General features: G+C 46.3%; 1 protein-coding gene across 1 annotated transcript in view; it reads left to right on the top strand.

The window, feature by feature from the left end:
* The first annotated feature begins 8,892 nt into the window (after positions 1–8,892).
* Positions 8,893–22,995, top strand: part of FAM20C (FAM20C golgi associated secretory pathway kinase) — a 59,715-nt gene continuing 45,612 nt past the window's right edge. Inside the window, exons 1-3 of the mRNA XM_054843191.1 lie at positions 8,893–10,570; positions 12,452–12,624; positions 21,571–21,649. Coding sequence (XP_054699166.1) covers positions 10,056–10,570; positions 12,452–12,624; positions 21,571–21,649 — 767 coding nt within the window. The 5' untranslated portion in view covers positions 8,893–10,055. The remainder of the gene's footprint in view (positions 10,571–12,451; positions 12,625–21,570; positions 21,650–22,995) is intronic.

The raw sequence follows: 22,995 nt of genomic DNA, 5'->3' as shown, positions 1-22,995 counted from the left end.
CAATGTTTTTATCTTCCAGCAGAGAAGGAAAGCTAGCAACTGCTTTCACCGCTGGATCACAGGCACTGTGCACATCTTATCCCCATCCTTCTTCTAACCTGTACGCCACCCAAGGACGCTGCTCGCCTGCTGCGGGCACTGTACAGACACAGAGTAAAGGACAGTCTCTGCCTCAAAGCGTTCCCCCTCTGAAACGACCGAGCAGATAAATCAAGTCTTATTACTCCAAGCGATATATGGAAATCAGTGTTGGTGTCTCAACTAAATGAAAACCCCAAAGGCAATTAGGTCTGACTTACAAGGGAGTCTATGGCAATTACGCTTCCAGCTCAGGCGCCTCAGCTGTCTCAGTGTTTGAGCCCATCCCTTGGAGAAGCCCAAGACCTGACAAGAAATTAAAGAGCCAGAAAACAAACCTGCCCCCAGCACCCTAACACACTCCCGTACTCATAGATCATCCCTTCCTTGTAACAGCACAGCTGCTTTACCATGAGGGCTACACACATCCTCCCACCTCCAACGGCAAATGCACAATAACCATATTTAATCGCTAGAGTTTACTACTGCTACATATCAACAGAACAACCCAAGGAAGTGAGACAGTGTGAAAAACCCTTAGGGAAACAGACAAATTTAGGATCACGAGTGGAAATCACTGACAACAAAACAGTTCCAGGAAACCCCATCCTGCTGATGGGAAGGAAGGGAGCAAGACACCAGAGACCTTCACCACCTCCCTTGGCAAGTCAACAGTGGACTCCTCTTATCTTCATCAAGTAAAAGGCCCAGCAAGCCTTGCCCCCACCTTAACTCAGGCTAGAGTGATTTAATTCAGATGTCAAAGGTGTGTAGCAGGAGGGGAGCAGGCTGGGGGTAGAGCTGCTGTCTCGGCAGCGTTAGAGCAGCACCAGGATGCCCTGGCAGAGTCGGGCAAGGAGAGGCTCAACCACAGGGCAAGTGGCAATTCGTTAGAAAGGAATCTCACACCAAGCTAATAAATTTAACACACCCCTGTTTGTTAGGGACTAGGAATACAGAGAGGGTATATATTTACATTTTTACAAAATTATGTTTTCACTATTACCTACTGGGCAACAATTCATAAAGCGAGAAAGAAAAAAAGGGCTGCTGGAAACTCAAGCACCCTCTGTAAGCACCTGCCTTTCTCTAAGCTTGCAGTGAGTTTTATGGCGAGGCTTGATTAGACAACAAAATATCAACTCTTGGGGAAAAAAAAAGATTTAATTTTTTCCCCCAGTGACAGCTATTGCACAGGAATCCTTCATGGCCAAAGCTTTCAGTGTCTTTAATGTCAAGCCACCAGCAGTGGATCTGTGATTGTGTCTGAACAGCATTCAGGAAAACACTTTAAGGAGAGGACGCAATAAAAACAGGGGAGAGCAGGAAGCCAGGAGGGACTGGGGAACAGAGAACATGTGAGGAGGTTCTCATGAGCCCCTCATTAGAAAGGCTCGCTGTGCTTTGCGCTTCCAGTCACATCACGCCGTCCTTACGTATACAAGGACACTACTACGTTTAGTGGGTGTCATGACTCAAGGACTCACCTGAAGTCCCAGTGTTTCAAACCCTTCTAGATAGAATATTTGTAAGAGTTTGAGTTTCTTGTGAGGTTAAAGTCAGGAGTATAAGTTATTTGCCAAAGAAGCGAGACCTAAAATATCACTGTTGTCTCTCTCCTGTAGTGCCTTTCATTACTACATCTCAAAATGCTCTAGGGTATCCTTCCTATCAGATGAGGAAACAACTGAAGCAGCTTTCCAGCATCACATAGCCAGGGAGCATCCGAGTTGGGCAAAGTCCTGGCGTCTCCTGGGTGCAAAATAATTCGCAGCCTGTTAGGTTACACCGCCTAGTTGTAAGACTCTCCCGTGAGGGTTTTTTATTAGTATTTTAATTTCTATTTCAGGCTGTGGCATGCTTAAAATGTCTTTGTGGTTTGCTCTTACTTCCTCAGGACTTTTTTTTTTTAAATTATCTGATTGAAAATTCAGCCAGCCAAGAGGAAAAAAGCTCAAGAAGTCAAAACATCCATACAAGTCAAAATTAGACAGCAACAAAAAAAGAATTCCCAGAAGAACTTCTTCAGTATACAATTAAACTTGTTCATGTGTGCATGCATTCATGTCTTTGTATGCACTCAAATGGGTCTCCGTGCAGCTCTGCACACCGCAGCATATACGTGTATGTGTAACTACATCTTGTTTTAGCATCAGGACACATTTTCTCCAGCCATAAATCATGTAGCTTCATCAATGAATCTGCAAAATGATTTTATGTGTAGTTTAGCAAGCCATGTTTTATACACTTTAAAGAGATTCATGCACTATTACCTGAACTCAGAAAGTCCACAAGGAATACAGGTTATTTGATCACAATTCTTTTTAAAGGAATCAGTTATTACAGGAAGATGAAATCACAATAACTCAAGTAGTGTGTGCTCTTATGTCATGCACACCAAGAGAATTTGTTTTGACTTAGTTTAAATAATCATTCTTAGATAAGAACACAACCTCCTAACATTAATTTTCGTTATGACATCCTACCGCTTAAGAAGGTAGTTTTTCAGCCCCTCTGTAATGCAGCTATATGCAAGATTACTACTCCACTTGACTGACTAGAGCAAATGCAATCCCTCCACAGGCCAGTCACACTGCTCTAGCAACAACAACAACTGGTTTTGTTCCTGCATTGCCAGGCAGCTCTTTGTTCCAGCCAATGGAAGAATTAAGCATTGTGGACCAGATCCTCAGCTGATGTAATTAGATGGCATCTCATTGAAACCAAGGCCAGCTGATACCAGCTGAGGAGCTGACCCTTGATCTGCAGCACCAACAGCTGAGGAGTAATAAACAGGCCTTGGGTTTCATTGCCTTAATGTAATAATGAGTTCTTCACTTTCAACAGGTTTATCAAGCAATCCCTGGGTTTTTGGATCATCCAGAATACCAAATTAAAGAATGGGAACACCCAAAGGCTGGAGCTGGGAGCTGTGGCTCTCTGAAATAGTTGAGGCTGGTGATGCATTTCCAGGATGAGCTGCCCTCTGCCCAGCACTGAGGATTTGACAGTACCAGCCAGTTCTGCTGGTGACAGGGGAAGCCAATCACACATCCCTCCTTTCATCACCATCTAGCTCAAGCTTGCAGCTCAATGCCCCTCTAGTTAACCTTAGCAAAACCACTACAGGAAGGAATGGCTGGCCACACTGCCTGGTTAATTGAGGGGGAGGACATTTGGTCAGGTGTTGTTCACAAAATATCACATAGCCAACAAAATCCTGGGCTGGAAGGCAACCGAGACAACATTGGCTTGCTTTATTTTTTTTTAATCAATATATTAACACACCACTTCAAACAGGTAGCACTGATCTTTCATACACCAACAAGAAGTTGACTATGGAGACAAGCTTATGGAATTGCCTTCTGTTCAGTATCAAGCATAATCCTTAGCAATAAAGGTGATTTCCACGGTGTGGGAAGTTAATATGCAGTACCCATTAGATTGCCAGTGTGATCTGTGTTTATAAGGCAAAGCACCAATAAATTGGGTCAGCACATGAATCTTCAGAGGGAGGAAAGAGGAGGAGAGCAGAAAGAGCACCCTAGGCAGCATCACTGCAGGGGCCAGGCAAGGCACATGATGCCCTCAGGACTCCCAGCATCATAGACAGAAGTTTTCAGAAAGGCAAAATCCATTTTTTCCATTAGAAGTAACAATAAAAATATTACATTGATTGAAAATGTGCAATCAGGCCTGACTTACAGTTTGCCCTGCTGCATTCAGGCTTTACATCAGAAAGCTGTAAACCGTTATAACAGAAAATAATAGCTGGGTATGTTTACTCACCCAAAACCATGCTTCATTTATTTACCTGAATACATTATCACATACACTGACCATTGTTACTGCGCAGTGAGGCAAGCAGACAAAAATGGGGAAAATAAACATCTACACAGATTTCACCAGCAGATAAGCTATTAATTCATGCACAAAACAATGAAGAAATGCCAGGATCTACGACAATAACCACTCCTGAATTCTTCATTGTGTTGTTAAAGAAAAGCGAAAGGTAGAACATGCAAAAAATGTGCTTAGTGTTAATGTGTAATACCAAATTAAAAAGCCTTTTAGATCCAAAGCAATCTTGGCTTGTGATTTAGTAATTCAATGTGAAATTTCCAATCACATTCAAATACTTCCAAAAAAACAGAGGAAAGATTTTAATTCAGTGGCCAAAAAAGAATAGAGAGTTGATGTAAGGGTCTTGATTTCATTGAAATTATTGAAGTGAGATGTATGCAGTAACTTATTAATGTCATAATATTCCATTAAGAACTTATTATTTCCTTGTTTACATAATGCTAGCAATTATAGGGGTAATGCTGGTACAACACACAGCACAGCAGAAATGAAAAGCTGTTGGCCATGTACTGCAATTCCATATGAAGATGGAGTTCACATAAGGAGAAATATTTACATTTTTTCTTACTGAGCCCAAGACCTTGGCAAGTAAATTAATAAACAACTAACTTCTGAAACTACCCAAATCAGGCATTGTTACAAAGCCTCTATGGCTCTATGCACACCAGTTCTGTGGTTAAAAGCCTGTGTGAAGAAAGAGTTGAACAACAGTTACCAAAATTTTTGTTTTCCCCATCAACTCCAAGTCATGAATGCAAATGTTTGACACCAGTGAAGTAACTTGCATTCAGCTGCTGCACTTGCACTGAAAGCGAAGGGGCCGAGGCAGCAAGGCACAGGACAGGGAGGGAGAGCTGAAATCCAGCTGGCTGGACACAAATCCCTATTTCTTCCCTCGCAGCAGGAAAAGGAAACCATGCTGTACTGAGGGTGGGTCCCACACACCTCAGACCCCAGCACAAACATGAAAGCTCTCCCACATCTAGCTCACACTTGCCCAGAGTCAGCAGTGAGGTCATCCTGGGAAGTTGCACCAGTCTCAGTAGCCCTTAGACCTGGTCCCTCAGCCTGCCTGCTCCTTATCTTGTACCTGCTGCCCAATTTCCAGGCTATCCCGACCAGCAGCTCAGCTCCTGACTTATCTCACTGGCTTCGTGCATCTACCATCTGTGGCTTCCCGACCACGAGCCACCTCAGCCCTCCCAACCCAGCAGATATTCAGGTTCTCCAGCCTGGCCCAACCACCAGGCTCCCTGCCAGCCCCATGGGACCACCAACAGGAATGCAAACCTGAGACTGTCACTCTGTGTTCCCAAACAGATGATTAGAGAGGTAGGAGGAGCTCCTTCACTCACACCCAAGGTGTATCAGCTCCAAAACAAGATCACGGTTGTATTCTTGCAGCTATTCATGGGAAAGATCAATGGGAAAGCAGGGAGGCTGGTATCTTCCTCACATTGAGATGTGCTAGAGATGGAGCCCACACAGGAGAGGCAAAAGCTGGATGTGTCTTGGCTTCATTCCCTTGCTTTACCAACCAGCACAGCTTACAGGCACAGAGGGGCTGTGATGTTCTACCAGTGCTGATCACTAGCAATCTCCAGGATGGAGGAAGAAAGACTCAGGAAAGAGAATTACACTTTGCCCCTTAGTCCAAAGCGAAGCCACAAGCTCACTCTCTGCTAGTGTTTGCCAACTAGCCAGTGTGCCTTATTTCACAGATGCCCATATCGATGGGCAAAGGTGTTTGAAGATACTGAAGCTGAGAAACAAAGAATTATCTGATGTTATTTTCCTTTAAAGCTTGCTTTATTGCATTGAATAAGAAGACAAAAGAAAAATCTGATTCAGGTAACAGTATCTGGTCATCCCTGCTGGGAAATGCTGAAGCCTGAAAGGTATCAGGCAATTTAAGGAAAAATATACCTGCAGACTGTCAACAGGAACAGAGAGCTTCACGCTGAAGGCAGCCCAAGTTAACCAGTTTGTAAGATAATTCTCAAGGCTTCGAGGATGCTGGGACCAGAGCTAAGAGACATCCTCCTGTCCATGTAAGAATGGCACCTGCCCAAAGGACCCACAGGAGGGTCACAGCAGGAGCTGCCCTCCTTCGCTGCCCACATCCGGGTTAGCAGCACTCTTCATCCTACATCACCAGAGTGAGGGGCACTTGAGAACAGTATTAAAAACCACCATGTTTGGTTTTTTTAAAAGTCAGGCTTGCTAAAAGCAGGTGTTACTGCTTATTTAGCAAGCTGGGGTGAGATGTCCTTTGCCCTTGATGGGCACCTCAAAGCAGCTAGCTGCAGGCCAATAGAGCCTTCACTCCACTGCAGATCATCACAGGAGATTCTCCAGCTGGCATCACTTGCCATTTCAGTATCTTGACTTTGCTAGCATATGGGTGCTATTTACACTATAGGAAAGCCTCCCTAAAGTACCAAGTATAATCTTTCAAAAGTGAGACTCAGTTCTTCTGAATCCCACAAGAAAGAAGGAAGATGAGAGAAGAAATGCAGACAGTTAAGACAGCTTTCCTTTAACATCTCTAGGGAACTTTAGTCTTGGCAAAACTTGTCCACAAAGGTCAGTTACAGAAAAGAACAGGGTACATCCACCAGTTTTCAGGTGAAACTCAAATGTTTGAAAGGCTCAAGGAACAGAAAGCTCATGGAAGAGAGTTAGGGAGATTCGGTTCACAGGCAGACATGATTTAGATACTTAACCAAATAGCCAAAGGTCATACTGATGAGAACAAAAGACTTCAAACAACTAACTTAAAGAACACATTTAAGTAATTTTCAACTTTCTCTTCATCATACCTGTTAAGGCTCACCTCCCATCTGACACCATAGCCTTCAGCTTTAGTAGGTCAAACACTAAGAAAAAAAATCCTTGTAGCTACAACCTGTAAGCTACAAACCCTACTGTGCCATGCTAAAATAGATAACATCACATTATCTATCCTTACACAAAATACTACACATAGCTCACCCAGAACCCTTAAAAAAAGCCATATCAAAAGGAATACAAGTGATACACAGGGAACTGTGTATCCTGCACTCACCCTTCCTGGAGCACTGGCTTTGGCTGCTCTCCTCCATCATGCCTCTCCCTGGGACACAGGCTCTGGCTTCCACGTGCCTCCTTTTGTCTCCTTGGCCTTGATTGATAATCCAGCCCAGCTGAGTTCCCTACCAGACAGCACCAGAAGGTCAGCAGGAGAAAGGCTGCAGCCGCAGGCAGGCAAAAAAAAAAAAACAAAAAAAACCAAAAAACCAAAGAGGTAGTCTTCCACATGCCATTCATGCTGCACCCCCACCACAGATCATATCCCCTTCCAGCAGTGGTGGGCTCCCCAATTGAACCAAAACTGCCAGGCTCTTCCTGACGGACCTAAAATGTCGACTTGCTCAATTAGGTTAAAAGTAAGATGAACTTTAGTTCACTGCATAGAGAGGTAGTTAACTTATGAACTGAACTAATTTTCCAAATACAGAACCATACCTGCTAGTGAGTGGTGGTGGGAGGCAGTGGCACGCGAGGAACCAGTGTTCCTGTCCTCACAGCCAACTAATCAGACATCCTTTGACTGAGCTGAGCTTGGTGAAAAAGTGGAAAAAGATGGAAAGCCTTGCTTCTGGCTCCATCGCAAACTGCTTTGCTATGATTAAGTACACCTGTACTTGAAAGCTCCAGGGTGACATAATGGCTTCCACAAGAATCAAAGTGCTGCATCTACAGTGAGCCGTACATCTGAACCCTGGTACCAAGAGGTCCCCCTAGGACAGCAAGCCTTGTTCCTCCATAGAGGTACAGAGCAGTCCATAGGATCGTGGCCCTGTCAGCTCTTTTTTTCCTCAGTCTTTTTTTTCCCGTTGGAAAAGCAGTGATTTTCCTTGTGCAGAACATGGTGACACCGTAACAGTACATGGACGTGCTTCAGGGGAGTGCGGGGCACAAGGCCCTGCAGAAGCTCCCAGTGAGGGAACAGTGTTGGATTGAGCCGGGGCTGGGGGGCAAATACTTTTTTGGGGAAAGCAATACTTTAATATTGCTTAATCCAGAGAAATATGGGCCAGCACTATCGGCATTGAGATGATTCGGCGGAAAGGTGGTGGTGGGTAGGCAGAAGCACGTCACCTTTCTCGTTCCTCCTGCCGTCCCACTTGATAAGCATTTGAGCCCTGCTAAGGACCAGAAAATACAGGGCCCCCCCTCCCAAACACAAAGTCAGCAGCCCAGAGCATTCACCTGAATGGCTCGTCCCTTCCTCCATTCTGCCCTCGACCTTAGGCAACCATCAACGGCACTCGCTGGGCTCCGGAGGCTGCCCTGGCCCTGGGACCACCGGCTCCGTTAGCCATTAGGCCACCCAGCCACGGAGCCGCCTGTGCAGCTAACGGCAGCAGAAGGGAGGGCAGATTACCCCGCAGCACGCTCACGGATTATCACAGCCCACAGGATCTCGGATTAAAAATAAAGGCCGTTCCTCCGGAGGGAGCGGAGCACACAGCTTTCCATGTTGACCTTGCTCCGGCGAGGGGCTGGGTGTGAGGGGAAGCGGGCGGCCGCTCTCCAGCCCAGACAATGACAGAGCAGAATCGCTGCTCCCAGCCTGGGCACAAAGACGGCGCTCACGCTTTGCAACGCTATTACTGCAGATTCCCCTCTCTACTACCACTTTATTATTATTTTTTTTCTCTTTTTTTTTATTTATTTTGCAAACCTTTGTGGAACAGACGCCCTCTCCTTGCCCCAGTTGGAGCTGCAGTAGAATGAAAAGGGGGGTGGGAAGGAGGGAGGAGAGGAGGGGAAAGAAAAAAACGCTTTTGGTTGAGGTTTTCCTGTTACTATCACTGTAGCGTTTATTTAGCCAATCTCCTAACTATGACGTGAGGAAGGCAGGAATCATGGCTCGCTCATAATATTTAACACACCCACTGAAAGCTGGAGCTGCAGAGCTACTAGTCCAACCAGTCTCCAGAATTCAGTGTAGCTGAAAGAGGTTTTCACTCTGCACCTGCCAAAGATCTCTCCCCCCTCTTCCCTTCTCTCCCCCCTTCTCTCTTCCTTTCTCTCTCTCTCTAAAAGGCAGATCTGTAAGACCCAGCAGAGATCAAAGACGGGACCTGTTTGCTAAAAAGAACCTCTACTGATTTATATTAGTTTCTTTCCTCTAATCCTCCTCCCTCCCCCCTCTTTTTTTTCTGTGCCATATTTAACCTTTATGTTGCAGTTGTGCCATCAGACAGTTTTGCAGCCAAAAAAAACCAACCTAAGCCAAAGCAAAAGCCCAGCTCGGATACAGCAGCCACCCAGACTTGATCTCAGTTGAACATATTAATCTCTCCCAAGCACTGGACGCGATGGATGAAGAAACTGGAACCGCTCTAAGAAAATTATTTTCCAGCCAATGTTCTTAAACAGTCTGAGAGAAGAGAGGGAGCGAGAGCGAGCGGGAGAGCGCTTCTGCTGCATCACTGGTCAAATTCAAAGGAAGGGAGTCAGCGTTTCCAGCACAGCCAAATATTATGGATGATTTTTTTTCTTCTGTCGCCTTTCCGTACAGGTTTTCTTAATATTATTCTTCCTTCCCCTCCTCCTCGTTTTTGTTTTTGGTTCGTTTTTTTTTTTTTTAATTTTATTTAATCACAGCTACTGTCAGATGCCGGTTTCTCTTCAAGAACCAGCTTTCCCTATTTGTTGTGATCCCTGTAATAAAAAGAGAGAGAAATCGTGAACAGATGGCTTTATATATTGCAATGCCGCTAGCATTGTTTTCCTATTGATTTTAAAGGCTCGATCCGGTCCTCCTTTTTTAAAATTTTTTTTTCCTTTTATTTTTTATTTTTCCCCTCCTCCTCCTAAGTTCTTGATGATACTGAGAAATGAGGACCTATTGTTTTTAGCCTGTTTATTTCTCTGCGCCTATGGAGATAACTTTATTGACTTGATCGCTCGCTTCCCGATCCGAAAGGAGAAAGCCAAAGCCCCGGCGGGGGGCTGGAAGACCCACGCCCGCCCGGGCTTTTTCCGCGAAAGCGCTCCCGACCGACCCCGCCGCCTCCCCTCCCTCCCCCTCCCCCGGTAATTTATTAGCCGCCCCGGCCATGAAAATGCTCCTGGTCCGCAAGTTCCGGGTGTTGATCCTCATGGTGTTCCTCGTCGCCTGCACCATGCACATCATGATCGACCTGCTGCCGCGGCTGGAGCGGCGGGGGACCGAGGGCCGCCCCGGCTGCTCCTGCCCGCCGCCCGCCGCCGCGCCGCCCCGCGCCGCCCCGCGCTGGCCCAGCAAGCACACGCTGCGGATCCTGCAGGACTTCAGCGCCGAGCCGGGCTCCAACCTCTCCTCGCAGTCGCGGGAAGCGGCGGAGCGCGCGGCGGCGGCCGGCGGCGGCGGAGGCGCGGGCGGCGGGGGGGCGGCGGCGGCGGCGCGGACGAGGCGGCTGATCGCCCCCGGGGCACCGCGCCCGCCGCCCCCCGCCGCCGCCGCCCCGCTGGCCGCCCTCTTCCAGCACCCGCTCTACGGCGCCGCCCTGCCCCCGCTCGCCGACGGCGACCTCCTCTTCAATGTCAACAGCGACATCAGGTTCAACCCCCGGGCGGCCGAGCAGCCCGAGTGGTGAGTACCGGGGCGGGGGGGGACGACGACACGGGGACCCGGCCCGGTTTGGCCCGGCTCGGGGCCGGGGGGGTGTGGGGGGGCTCGGCACCAAGCGTGCGGTTTGGCCCGGGCAGGGGTGCCCCCGGGGGGAGGCCCGGCGGGGCGCTGGTGTGTTAACGTGGCACGGCTGGGTCGCTGCCTTCCGTTCCATAATGTGGGTTTTTACGGGAATCGATGTTGCGGCTGGTTCGGAGTAGGCAGAGGGTTAAACAGAGCGGTTCGGTGTCACCAGGAAAAAGAGAAATCGGACACAGGCTTGACCGGTTGTGTTCCTTCAAAAAAAAAAAAAAAAGAGAAAAAAACCGCCACGAAATAGCGCCTAAACACAGGAGCAGGAGAAGGCTGGAGTACTGAGCCCAAAGTGTCCCTGTGCCCCCGTGTCCCGTCTCCAGCTGGAGCCAGAGGCAGATGCTGCCAGAAAACCAGTGCAGGAGAGAGGGCGAGCGCAGGGTGAGCCTGCCCCTCCAGCACCCTCCCAGCCTCCCGCTCAGAGGCGTAGGGGCTAAGCAGCGAGGCCAGGCAGCAAGACATTAACTTTTCTGAAAAGGCCTAGTACCACGAAGGCACTCATCCTAGCAGGTATTTCTGGCTTCGGGACCTGATCTGTGCTACATTTTTCATCCTCAATTAATTCCCAGTGTCCCAGCACCTCTGCTGCTCTCCAGCCTTCGAAGCAGTTAGTTGCCTCTGTGAATCGTATGCCCTGTTGGCTTGGAAGAAATGCTGAGAAATTTCAGTGACTGAAAAATCAAAAGGCTTGTCTAATACAACAGCACCCTCTTCCAAACACACTGACATTGTAATGTTTAAACAGCTGCATTGTACCGTGCAAAAGCTCTGTCAAGCCGCAGAGCAGCCAGCATGATCTAAACCTTCAGAAAGAGAGGATAAATATTTCTGATTTCCGCCCCACGAGCATGCGAATTGTCCAGGCCCCTTCCATCTAATAATCAAAACTGACTGTGAAGTGAAATAACCTGGAACAGTTCTGGTTTCTCTGAGAGGGGGAAAAAAAAAAAAGTCACGAGTGTACAAACATCTGGAGATGACTAAAAGCACAGAGGGCTTCTGGATCGAAGATACGTGATTGTGTACCCAGTAGGTGAAGAATGACATTATCATTGATATCCACAATGCAGCTGCCTGTTGTACATGTCTTCCTTAGTGGCTGCAGCCAAAGTTCACAGAACTAACATGAAATTTAGGAGTTAAAAGTCATTTTAACAATTCTGTAATAGTATCCTACTGCTAGGGAAGGGGCAACACCATCCAGAGCTATTCTTTAGCGACCGGCTCAGAGTGATCCAGTTTCTGCTCATTCTCTGTGTTTAAAAAAGCGAAGAAGAGAGAGTGGGAGCATTTGGTACGACAGGTCAAGTTACTGCTGCGCTCTCAGTTTCCTGACCCAGGTCCCTGTTCAATAAAGGTTCAGGATGGTGCCGTGGCTTGGGTCAAACTTGTAAAAGTTGCGCGCAACATAATACAACGTAGGCGCGATAGAAAACTTGCAGCTCTCTGTTTCTGCTGTATAAGGGCCTCTGCTAACGCTCAGTGATGTCACTCCCAGTTTTGCTCCTGGTTTCCACGGGCTTTAAATCAGGCGTGAAGAGTGGAGGTGAAAATCCATCTCCCCTTGGCCCTGGGTGGAAGCAGGCTCCTGGCGCGCAGCCGGCGCGGGGACAAACCTGGGACTTCTCCCACCTCTGCAGTGCTTTGCCTTTCCAAGGTGTCACGTTTTGAAGCCCTGTTTCTTGATGCCTGTTACCAACTGTAACATTATTTCTCTTCTCCTCATTTTTGGGTTTTTGTTGTGTTGTTCTTTTTTTATTTTGGTGGTAGGCAAAATGAAGATAATGAAGAATTTTTGCCAACTGGAGAAACCTCCATAGACTCCTACCCAAACTGGTTAAAATTCCACATTGGCATTAATCGGTACGAGTTGTATTCCCGACATAATCCTGCAATTGAGGCTTTACTACAAGACCTGGTCTCCCAAAAGATAACCAGTGTTGGTATGTTCGGATATATATAATTTTTTATGATTATTTGCTTATTGTTCAGGATCTCGTTGCTGTTTGAATATTAATGAATATTTTGCATGGCTTCTCTCTGGCGTGCCTACAGCATTGCTTCCTGACTTCTGCGCTCATTTTCCCTGTTAAACATAAAGAGATATTGCCAGCTCTGTATTACCTGAATAATTGAAAAGTCTGCCAGCGAGGCAAACCCCATTCATTCCAGAGATCTCTTAGTCACGATCAGGCTGAAAGTGACCTACTCAGTTCTTTAAAATAAATATGATAATAAAAAGAAAAAAGGATGGCGAAAAGCAGATAGCATCTTGCACGAGCTAGATTTCTGTTATTAGCTGATTGTTATTTAAAAGGCTGTGTCTGGCAGCGTTCATCTTCCCGAGAGAGGCGGCTGACCTGCAGCCCTGCAGCGATGGCTGCGGGAGCATCCGGCGCCGCGGGGCTCTGCGGAGCTGCAGCTTCCCCGGGCGTCATGCAGGGAGCTCCAGGCAAGCCAGCCTCCCGCTGAGCAGAGTTCAGCTCTGTTTGTTCTGCTTGTAAATCCACAACGGGGATGTGCCCATGTCAACCTTTGGCTCTGGTTAAACAAGGTGACACAGTTCGGGGCTTTTCTCCGGGGTTGTTTAATGACAACGTGTGTCCCCTTGAATTTAGCTGCCTAGCTGCGTGGGGGGGGAAAAAAACCCCACAACCCCAAACGAAAGCCCTGGATACTAAACAAATGCACGCCCCGTGGTTTCCAGAGGTAGAGAGCTGCAGCACAGCCAGTGGTTTCTGGCGGCCACACAGAAAATGAAGTTACTTGCGCTGACCACAAAGTTGCTAAGTCCGTTTCGGAGGGATGAAATAGCCGGAGCTCTGTAAAAGTGCTGATGGTGTGTTGGCACCGCGGGATGAGGTCAGCAGGTCTTTAACCCTGCTAGGCAAAAATTCCCCTGGCTTCAGCAGGAAACGGCCTGTGCAAGAATAGCACGAGCAGCCCTAAGGTTTACATTTTCCATCGTGTGAATCACAGCGGCTGCTGAGCAGGGACAAGGAGATCCTGGGTCATCAAGAGTGGGCTGATTTGGCTGGTCCGGATGGAGTAGGTGTAAAATGCAGGGTGCCACAGGAGAGCTTCGCCTCTGTGAGTCGAGCTGCCCTGTGGCTGTACTTGGCACAGGGCTCAGCTCTGAGCTCTGCTGGGGCAGGGTTTGGGATAAAGCGGTTTGTGGTACCCAGGTGCCGTCCCACATGTTGGATTCGGGGGTCCATTGGACACCCAGCTCATGACAGAGGACAAACACAGGCTCGTTTATTAACCTGTCATGGGTTTTCTGTCCCCAAAACTCTGATCAATTAAGGAGCTCAGATGTTCTTGAACTCCATGTACGGTCCCTTCTGTAGCTGAGAGGTGACACCGCAGGTAGCGGCGGGCTCTGCCCGTGCCCCTCTGCTCTGCGCTGGAGGGGAACGAGGGCAGAGTCCCAACATGGCCCGGGTGATTGTCTCCTTGACGTAGCCCTCACCTTTCCTGACCTCCCCTCTCAATACCAACCAGTTTCTGGAATATTAGTGACACGTGTGAACGGGGATTGAGCCAGCACTTTATGACACTTGGGCTAACGTTGCTCTTTGAGCACATCCATCAAGGAGGAAAAGATGGAGGCTGTGCCCTTCCCTGCCCCCCGGCTGAGAGCAGCAGTGACCAGGCTGTCCCCAGCTCTGTGCAGAGGTGATGCTCAACCAAACCACCTCCTGGCTTATCTGTTGAGGTTTACACAAAATGCATCGGCCGTAGCGGTGTTTTGTGCTGCATGGCTGCTAAGCGTATCGATCTCTGTTTACCTCTCCGAGGCTTCAGAGCTCAGCAGTGGTGTCTGTGCAGGAGGAGAGCAGTGTTTCCAGCAAACTCGGCAGCGTTGGAGCCATGAAGTCTGTCACTTCTGTGGAGCAGTGGGATGGTTGAGGTTGATGTAGGGACGTAGAAGCTGGTGGGAGAAAAAGGGAGGTAGGATGAGAAATAATGGTTTCGTAATCACTCCTCACTTGGTCTGCTGGGCTTGATCTTCACTTGTGCTTCTGGGCACGTTGCTTAACCTCTCTATGCTTCAGTTAACCTAGCAGCAAAATGGTTATCGTAAAAAAATAGGAGTGAAATCCTGACCCCGGTGATGTAAGTGGAAGTTTTGCCATTTACTTCCCTGGGGCCATGATTTCACCTGACGTGTCATATAGATGTGCTGCGAGGTTTCCATTAATTGTGATTTTGATAGAGCTTTCAGATCAACGGCGGGGAAAGGGCCACGGGACCGCAGAGGAAGATTTATGATTGTTATTAGCGATTTCCTGTGGGATTATCTCTCTGTTAATGTTTGAACAAGGCCCTTCAGAGCACGGTAGGGCCTCTTACGCCTCTGACAAAAACAGAGCGCCATGGTTTCTGTCGATGGTTCGGTATGATTTCCGTACACTAAAATGTGAGGTACATTTGGTATCAATTGCTGTGGGAACTGACAGGGAATGATTCCTACACATAAATCCCAGTCTAAAAGCAAGCGTACGGAAATGGAAGGGGACACGTAGAGATGCCAGGATCTGAATTTTGCTGGTGGCATCCATTGTTTGCCTCTGGGGGGGCTCAGGAGCTTTCACTCAGGTTGCAAGGCAAGAAAGAGCATATTGTTAATATACTTTTTTTTTTTTTTTTAATTGCACAGTGCAGCATCTCTTACTTCATGTTGAAAATTCTTTGGGTGTTTAAAAATACATTTTTTAAAATAATACCTGCCAGTTTTCAGCTTTGCTGCAGAGCAGCAGGAGAGATTCAAAAGCATGTAAGCTGATTAATAAAGAGTAATGTATTTGACCAAAGGACATTTATAGGGCTGTTACATTCTTTTGCATATTCCTGCAGATCTTCTAATTTGTCTGGATTTTTTTCTTTATGGTGAATTTTTGTTGCTTTGCTTTTTGATTTCTTTTTTTTAAGGCAGCTGCAAAGATGCCAGGTTAGAAGTATAAAATAAATGGAAATCTTCATAATGCCCAGTCTTTTTTGCAAGCAAGACAATTAAATATACAGGCTTACATACATTAGATGAAATGGGATATTGCTTTATCCAGTTTCTTCCTAGTGTTCAGATTTGCTTTGGCTCTAATAGAATTAGGTGATTTGCTGTGCAGGTTCTTGATACCTACAGTAATTAGATCCAAACTGCAGCTAAACAGCTTTCTTTTAGCCACATTGTAATTTCTCCGCTGGGCTTGCATTATTTATGGAGGAGAGCGGTGACCAGATTGATCCCCTGCCATCTATTAGAACCGCTCACACGACTCTGTAACGTGCGGTGTTATTTTAAAATGAAAACGGTGACAGAAGCAATTCCCAAGAGCAGGGAGCACCAAGGTGACATTTTCTTGATGTTAAAGTTTAAATGGAACAAATCCAGGGATGGGAAAGAGCATCACATTCAGCTCCCACAGTGACACCTAGAGCTGGTCTTGAAAAGGACAGGGTTACCCAGAGCTTTCAAGCTGGGGATGTATTCTGTGCCCTGCATCAATGTGTATATATATATTTCCTATTCATTTTGTTCAGCATAAAGGGATAGCTCTTAATTTGATTTAATTCACTGAAAATTTCCTCCTGCCATAAATAGGAGCCTAGAGAGAATTGGTTTTCCACTGAGCACTGAAACCCAGTTTTCAGAAGCAGCACATGCACAGGCAATTGCATGTTTCCTTTGCCTTTCCTACCTGTTTATTGCATGCATAAATACCCATAGTTAGCTATTTTCTTTCATATTTACAGGACGTCTGTGCATAATTGTAGCAGCACTGTCAGCAGTTTAACAACGAAGATGGCCCGGTGCATTGTAGAGGCGGTGCGGTCTTGATCTTGCTTGCGTTGCTGTCCAGAGGAGCTGTGCTGTAGGATTCATAGGCTTTTCTAATTCCTGCATTTCGCTGGGTTTTATTTTTTGATTCCTTAAATTCTCTGGTGGGAAAGGTTTGGAAACATTACCTGACCGAGTTAATTTCTGAACCTGCGATGCCTTCAGTTTGTACAGGCAGTAATTAGAAAGCAAGCACGCAAGATTACCCACGCAGTGAATAAATGCTGCGATTAACTAAGGTGGACTCTGCTTCAAGTCAGGGAAAAAAAAAAAAGGAAAAAGACAAGATGCTAAATATTGAACCTAAATTCTGATGCTAAAGGAAATTATAAAAATCTCATCTGAAGGAAAAGAAAAAGTGCTGTTGAGAACGTGTAAAAAACATTGAAATGTAGCACCATTGATTTACTGTATAAGAAAACGATGAATGTGCCAAGAGTCAACAGATTGATTTAATGTATGATTCCAGATGAAAGGAGGGGACTTTAAAATGTACAACAAAGCCTCCAAATGATTTCACAGATCTCTTCCCCTCCAGAAGTCTTTTAGTCTCTTGACTAAACCAAGAAAGGCCTTTAAAAACAAGTTAGCAGAATTGGCTGAACAAGAACAAATTAAGAGATGATGAGGGTTTGAATTTGTTTTGAAATATGTTCTTTACAGCTTGTACGGGGCCATGGCTCTAGCCTGGGGCAGTGTATTACTTGTTAAAGCCAATCAACATGTTTATGTCAGATTTAAACTTGACCTATAAATAGGAATTCAAAATGGATCTGAACGTCCTCTGTTTCAGATGTTAACTGCATCCCAGGCGTTGACTGGACCTCCCTTCTCAGGCATTAGCATTGCATAGTGGCACACATTTTATAATGTTTGTTGGATTCTGACCAAAAGCCAGGTTCAGAGGTCCTGCTGGGACTCTCGCTCTTCATCAGAAGACCTCACAGTCTAGACAAGCCAGTAGAATGAGGGCTATCCTGCAGCAAAACAGAGGAGCTGGAAAGCCAGATCAATTCAAATTCCAAATCCTTTTGGGTCAAATCCCTTTGGGCAACATTGGGTCTCTGCTAGAGGTTAGTACCAGATGCTTTAGAAGAGAGAGTCAGAAACCCATACAGTTATAAAAAGATAATTGAGTGATGATGGATAGTCCATCTTTTATATTGGATGGTTTCTGTGGATCAGCAGGGGAATTCAGGTCTGGTATTGGTGAGGGGACGAGGTGGGGAAGTAGCAGGCATGGCATGTGGCCGTGACAACAGGCTCGTGGATGTAAATGGAGCAGGGATTTTTGGAGCCTGGATCCAAAGTCTATCTGAAAAAACAGAAGGAATCTCACTAATTTCACTGGTCTTTGGACAAGACTCTAATCCCACAGACACTCAAGCAAAAAGATATCTCAGGGAATTTTTTGCAAAGCCTCCTAAAATTAGGAAGATTTCTGTTCACACCCAAAAGCAAGGCCTTGCACTGGGTTAGTGGGAAAGGTTCATACTGCTTTCCATTTCCTTCTGCTTTGGGGGAAAAGAGAGACTGTGAGTTGCCGGAAGATAAAAAGTCATGATTGTATTGGGATTGTTTTTAACACTGTGCCAGTACGTCCAGGAGCTGTGCGAGACTTGATTTGAGGTACCTGCTGGGAGCTAGCAGGTTTATAAAGTCTTTTACAGAGTTGTTCATGACCTGTGATGTTACAGTATATTCAGAAGCCTTAAAAAAGAAAGGTGAATTCAGAGTGTGACTAGAGTTTCACTCAGAGTCAGTACAGCCTTATGTAGCAAGGGCTTTTTAAAAATACCTAAGCCTGCTGATTGTAGACGTGACAGACTGCAGTGGTGTAGCATCCTCCAGTTTCCTGGAAAATTGTATATGCTGCTTCTGGGTACTATCAATTCTTCTGAAACGTTCCGATGGGCAGTAGGTGAAGGGACAAGGGCATCTCCAGATAAGCAAATGGTGTTTGTTTGGGATAAGCTCCTGGAAGATGACAGGGCTCCCGCTGGTTGGCCATGGTGGCCAGAGGGACATGTTTAACTGATGTCTGAGCAGGACAGGGAGTTCCAGAAGGAATACAACTCAGAAAAGGGGAGGGAAGCCAGCCCACAGATGTACCACTAAGTTAGGACGAGGGACGTAATCCGACCTAGAGGTCTGAGTGAACCATTTCCAATGAGATCTGCTCTTTTCCGGCATCGTCACCCCCAAGATTTGGGCACCCTGGACTTCTCCCAAGTCTGCTTAGTTTAGAGGTGCATGAAGGATCTTGTTGAGTTGAAAAGAACAGTCTTAAGTTCATTTGCTTCCCTCTCTGCAGGGTTTACAATGTTAGACTCTAGTCTGGACTTGGAGGGTGGCTTTGAATCACCTCCAGCCTGGCCGGCACATCTGCGGCACCGAACGAGCAGCCAAAGTGGGAATATCTGCACACGAGTCCGGATGATGTAGGGGAGACCCAACATGGAGCTCTGCATGGGTTGTTGTCCACGATGCCTATGGCTTCCGGTATGCCCTGCCATAAGGCACGATGGGACACCGTGCCCACCAGTGTCACCTTCTGGTTTTGGGAGGTCCAAAGGTTACTCCTAGCAGCAGTGGAGGGACAACATGCCAGCAAAACTTGTGTTCGGTCGAGGCTACTATTGCAACCAATTAAGGCAATACAATAAGATGGATCTAAAAAGACCAGGGAGATGTTTTTGTCTTACTTCAGCTCAATTCCTTCTGACAGGAAACCAGGCCTTTGTGTCTCATGGAAGAATTATTCCGAATTGTTAATCTTCTTCATACATTTCCGTGCTTGGTGATGACACACTCATTGTTGAGTTCGGCTGCTAACAAAATCATTATCTGTCGAGTGGCTTCAATTTGCTGAGAAACCAGTCCTCTTAGTGTATCTGAAACTTTCTGCTTAGAAAAGGGCGTGCTGGAACATCATTTTTTCTTCTTCTTTGCATTGCTGTGATTTCCCAAACGCTTGGCTTCCCGGCTGTACCTCCAAATAGGTTCCATCCTTCCCTTTTCTCTGATGGGTTTACAGAATCTTTGCTATTTGGACATATATGTGTCATGGGGGACACGGAGCCAACCTCTAAGCCCCAAGCTCCTCAGAATTGAATGAAGAAGCATTAACCATATCCATTTTAGAGAAAAAAACCATTTGATCTTCAGTTGGTGTGAGAAGTCTGCAAGCAGTTACGATGAGGTCGGTGGAGGTGGGGAGAGTTACATCTGACAGAAAGGAGGCAATTCTGCCCTTTGGTGCTGAGGCTGGTATTACTGACCTAAATGGAGATAGCCCACGTGAACAGGGGTGCAAATACAGTTTATACCTTAAAGAGCTGGGCAAACCCCGTGTCTTCGGCGGCAGCTGGGCAGGGAAGGTGATCCTGGGCACGGCCGTTGGTGGTCCTAGGGCAGCAGATGCAGGTTTTTGGCTGGGGGATTGCTGCTTTTCATTGCCTTCAGGCTCTGGGCTAGGTGTGGAAATGCCTACTGGTCCTTCTTCCCTCAGGTGCAGCTCAGCTGACCTGTTCTCCACAAGAGAGGAAGTTTAATATGTGAAAGCCACGTGCTTCTCCTTTACCTGTTCAGTGCAAGTTAGTTAATGCCCTTTAATTTCTAATTATTTATTTGTTCCTTTGGGATAAACTGGAAATGCAAGAGAAGGCTTGGGTCAGCAGAACAGCAAGGCAGGAGGGATTTTATTCTAGGAGAAGTATAATTACACTGACCAGATTTGCATAGCATTTTGTTGCAAAAATATAGATTACAAGTGCTGAAAAAGAGCTGATGACCTATCAGTAATAAGGCACAGAGATGAGTAATTAAAAGGATGTGCAGCTAATGGCATTGGTTAGAGAAAAAAAAATGTACAAGCTATATGGGTGGAACAAGGGCAGCTCTAAGCCCAAATTTACGGAGCAAGGTAACTTGACATTTATGTAGTTCTCCAGTTGACACAGGTTTTGTCAGAACTGAAAAGAAAGGGATTGATTAGCTGATTGCTCGTAGGAAGCACTTTTAAAGGACTGACTCATCCATACAGACACGACTGCCATGGCCTGCCTCTCCAAACACAGAAGTGAATTAAGGAGTCAGGGCATAGGTCATTTCATTTATTCAGAGCAGTTTTGATTGATTGAGATGGTAAAAAACCAGCTGGTTTGCCAAAGTGTATATTTATCTTTTTTAAGTAGTCTTATCATTAAGTAAAACGCATTTTCATGAATTCTTATATTAAAAAAAAAATTGGTCTGACTTTAGGAACACTACAGTCTGGCCGTTTACATGATATCGTCCATATGGTTCAGACTGGTATGACTACAAGTCGATCTTAAATGCCCGTTAGCTCTCATCTGGGAAGTGTGCCGAGCGGACCCCAGCCCCTGCCACCTCCGCGGGCCCCCTCCTGCCCTCCCGGCCACCCGCTCTGCTCTCCTGTACGAGCTACCTTGAGATCCCTTGAAGTTAATGGATGGGCTTGGATACATACCCATTGTGCATAGGGGAGAGGAATTTACATACCTCTGCTGCTCAGCAACAGTTATTAAAATTGCAGCAGAGATCAGAGATTGCTGTAGTATCTGCTCATGCTTTTAATTAAGGGGATGTCTGCTGCGCAGTGGACTGTACATCCCAGCTACAGTTACCTTCAAAAGCACCCCATCTCCTTTCCCAGTGTGGGTCCCTTGTTAAAAGGAACTCCAAAAGCTCTTGAAGTTGGAGAAAACAAGACTCCAACGATCTGTTCCTACACATGCTGTACAGTTAGGGTGCTTATGGAGCCCGTAGTGGCCAATTGAAGAAGACAAAGACATGTCAGGGAGTGCAGTTCCTTTTTAGTCCTGGTCGGCAGCTCAAAGCCCTCCCCTGTGCTCTGCACCCGCTGAATAATCTGTTGTCCAGTTAGGATTACGCTGCTCACTGCTCAGATACCGCAGTGCCGAATCTAATACAGAGCAAAAGATAGATGATTTTGTTTCAAGGAAGCTGACTGTAAGTAGATCCACATGTCGGATTTTAAAGCAGTTTTGCTTTTTTCCCGCAGCGATGAAATCAGGAGGCACCCAGCTGAAGCTGATCATGACGTTCCAGAATTACGGACAAGCATTGTTCAAACCAATGAAGTAAGTAAAAAAAAAAAAGTCTGTGTTGTAAAGTGAAATTGTGGGGGGAATAGCCTGTTGCCATTTTCAAAGCAGTTAAAAGTTTGCTGTGGTACCTCTCAAGGTTAATGTGTCTGGTTCCCTGGGCTTGCTGCTGAACGTAGAGCTTCGGGGGCTGTTGAAACCTTGCCCTACTAGACTGGTCTTTGGAAGAGATACTGAGGAGGCTTCAGATACATTACAGTCTTCTCAGGGATGTTATTCAGTCTGTGAAATCTCCCTTCATAAATACAGGATGTTTTCAGCATTTCTTTCTTATGTAAACGTCCTCCGCAGGTCTGAGCTTTATCAGTGTTCCCCTGGAATATGACCAGACAAGAGAGATGGTTCAGAACAGCTTTGGGAAGAGCTAAATAGTATTTGTCTGATAAATTATAATTTAATCCGTTGATTTATTGTTGTTTGTATTAAAGGGTTGTACTAGTCATTTGGCTGTGGCTATGCTGACTCTGTGAAAATGAGTTTATCTGAGAGTGGTATTGCAAGGTAATGAATCTAGAGAGAAAGGGAAGGAGTCGGGTGATGCAGCCTTGATTTGCTCCTGCCCAGCTCCCATTGAGATCAGGGAAGTTATTCGGATACAAAGCAGATGTAAATGAGTTCTGAATCCTGACCTGTATGTTTGTGTTGTAATAAGGAAGATGACTCCATGCTTATTGTAGAGGGTTTAGCAAAGACACTCGAGGCTGCAGAATGTTTAATGAAGCTACTCAGTATCTGTGTCAAGGGTACCACTGGAATAATAAATTCATTTCCTTCTTTTGTTCCCACTGTAGGGAATTTGAGTTAATTTTCTCTAAGATGGTCCATAAAAGACTAAAGTAACCGAGAACGAGTGGTTTGGAATATGTGTTGGCATAGTGTTACAGCTATAGCGGGGAGCACAGCTCAGGTGGTACGCTGCTGGCTGGAGACTGAGAAATTCCCTGTTTCACTATAGAAGTTGCTATAGACTGACCTCAGACAAGTACAGATTTGGCTTGATCCAATTTGACTGCCAGAAGGGCCAAAAAGTCGGTCCCCCTTTCCTTCAATCCAAGTTTGAGCAGGAACCCTCCTTATGTGCATTCGTCCTGAGAACCACAAGGAAATCCTGTGCCCGTCCAGGCAGCACAAGGCATTCGTGCAAAGGCCAAATGCCTCTGTGTTATTTTCCCAAATTGCACACAAGTTTTTCCATGTTTCTACTGGACCACTGATTGCCTGGGAGAGGTCAGAGGAAGCACAGATAATACTGACAAGTCAGAGGGAAGGTGGTGTCGGAGAGCATCTACTCCAACATCTTCCCTTCTTCTCCCCGAATGCTC

Source organism: Grus americana, chromosome 15 (genome assembly GCF_028858705.1).
Source record: "Grus americana isolate bGruAme1 chromosome 15, bGruAme1.mat, whole genome shotgun sequence".
In the NCBI taxonomy this organism is placed as follows: domain Eukaryota; kingdom Metazoa; phylum Chordata; class Aves; order Gruiformes; family Gruidae; genus Grus; species Grus americana.
Note: the sequence above shows the minus strand (reverse complement) of the source record. Positions and strands in the feature narration are given on the sequence as shown.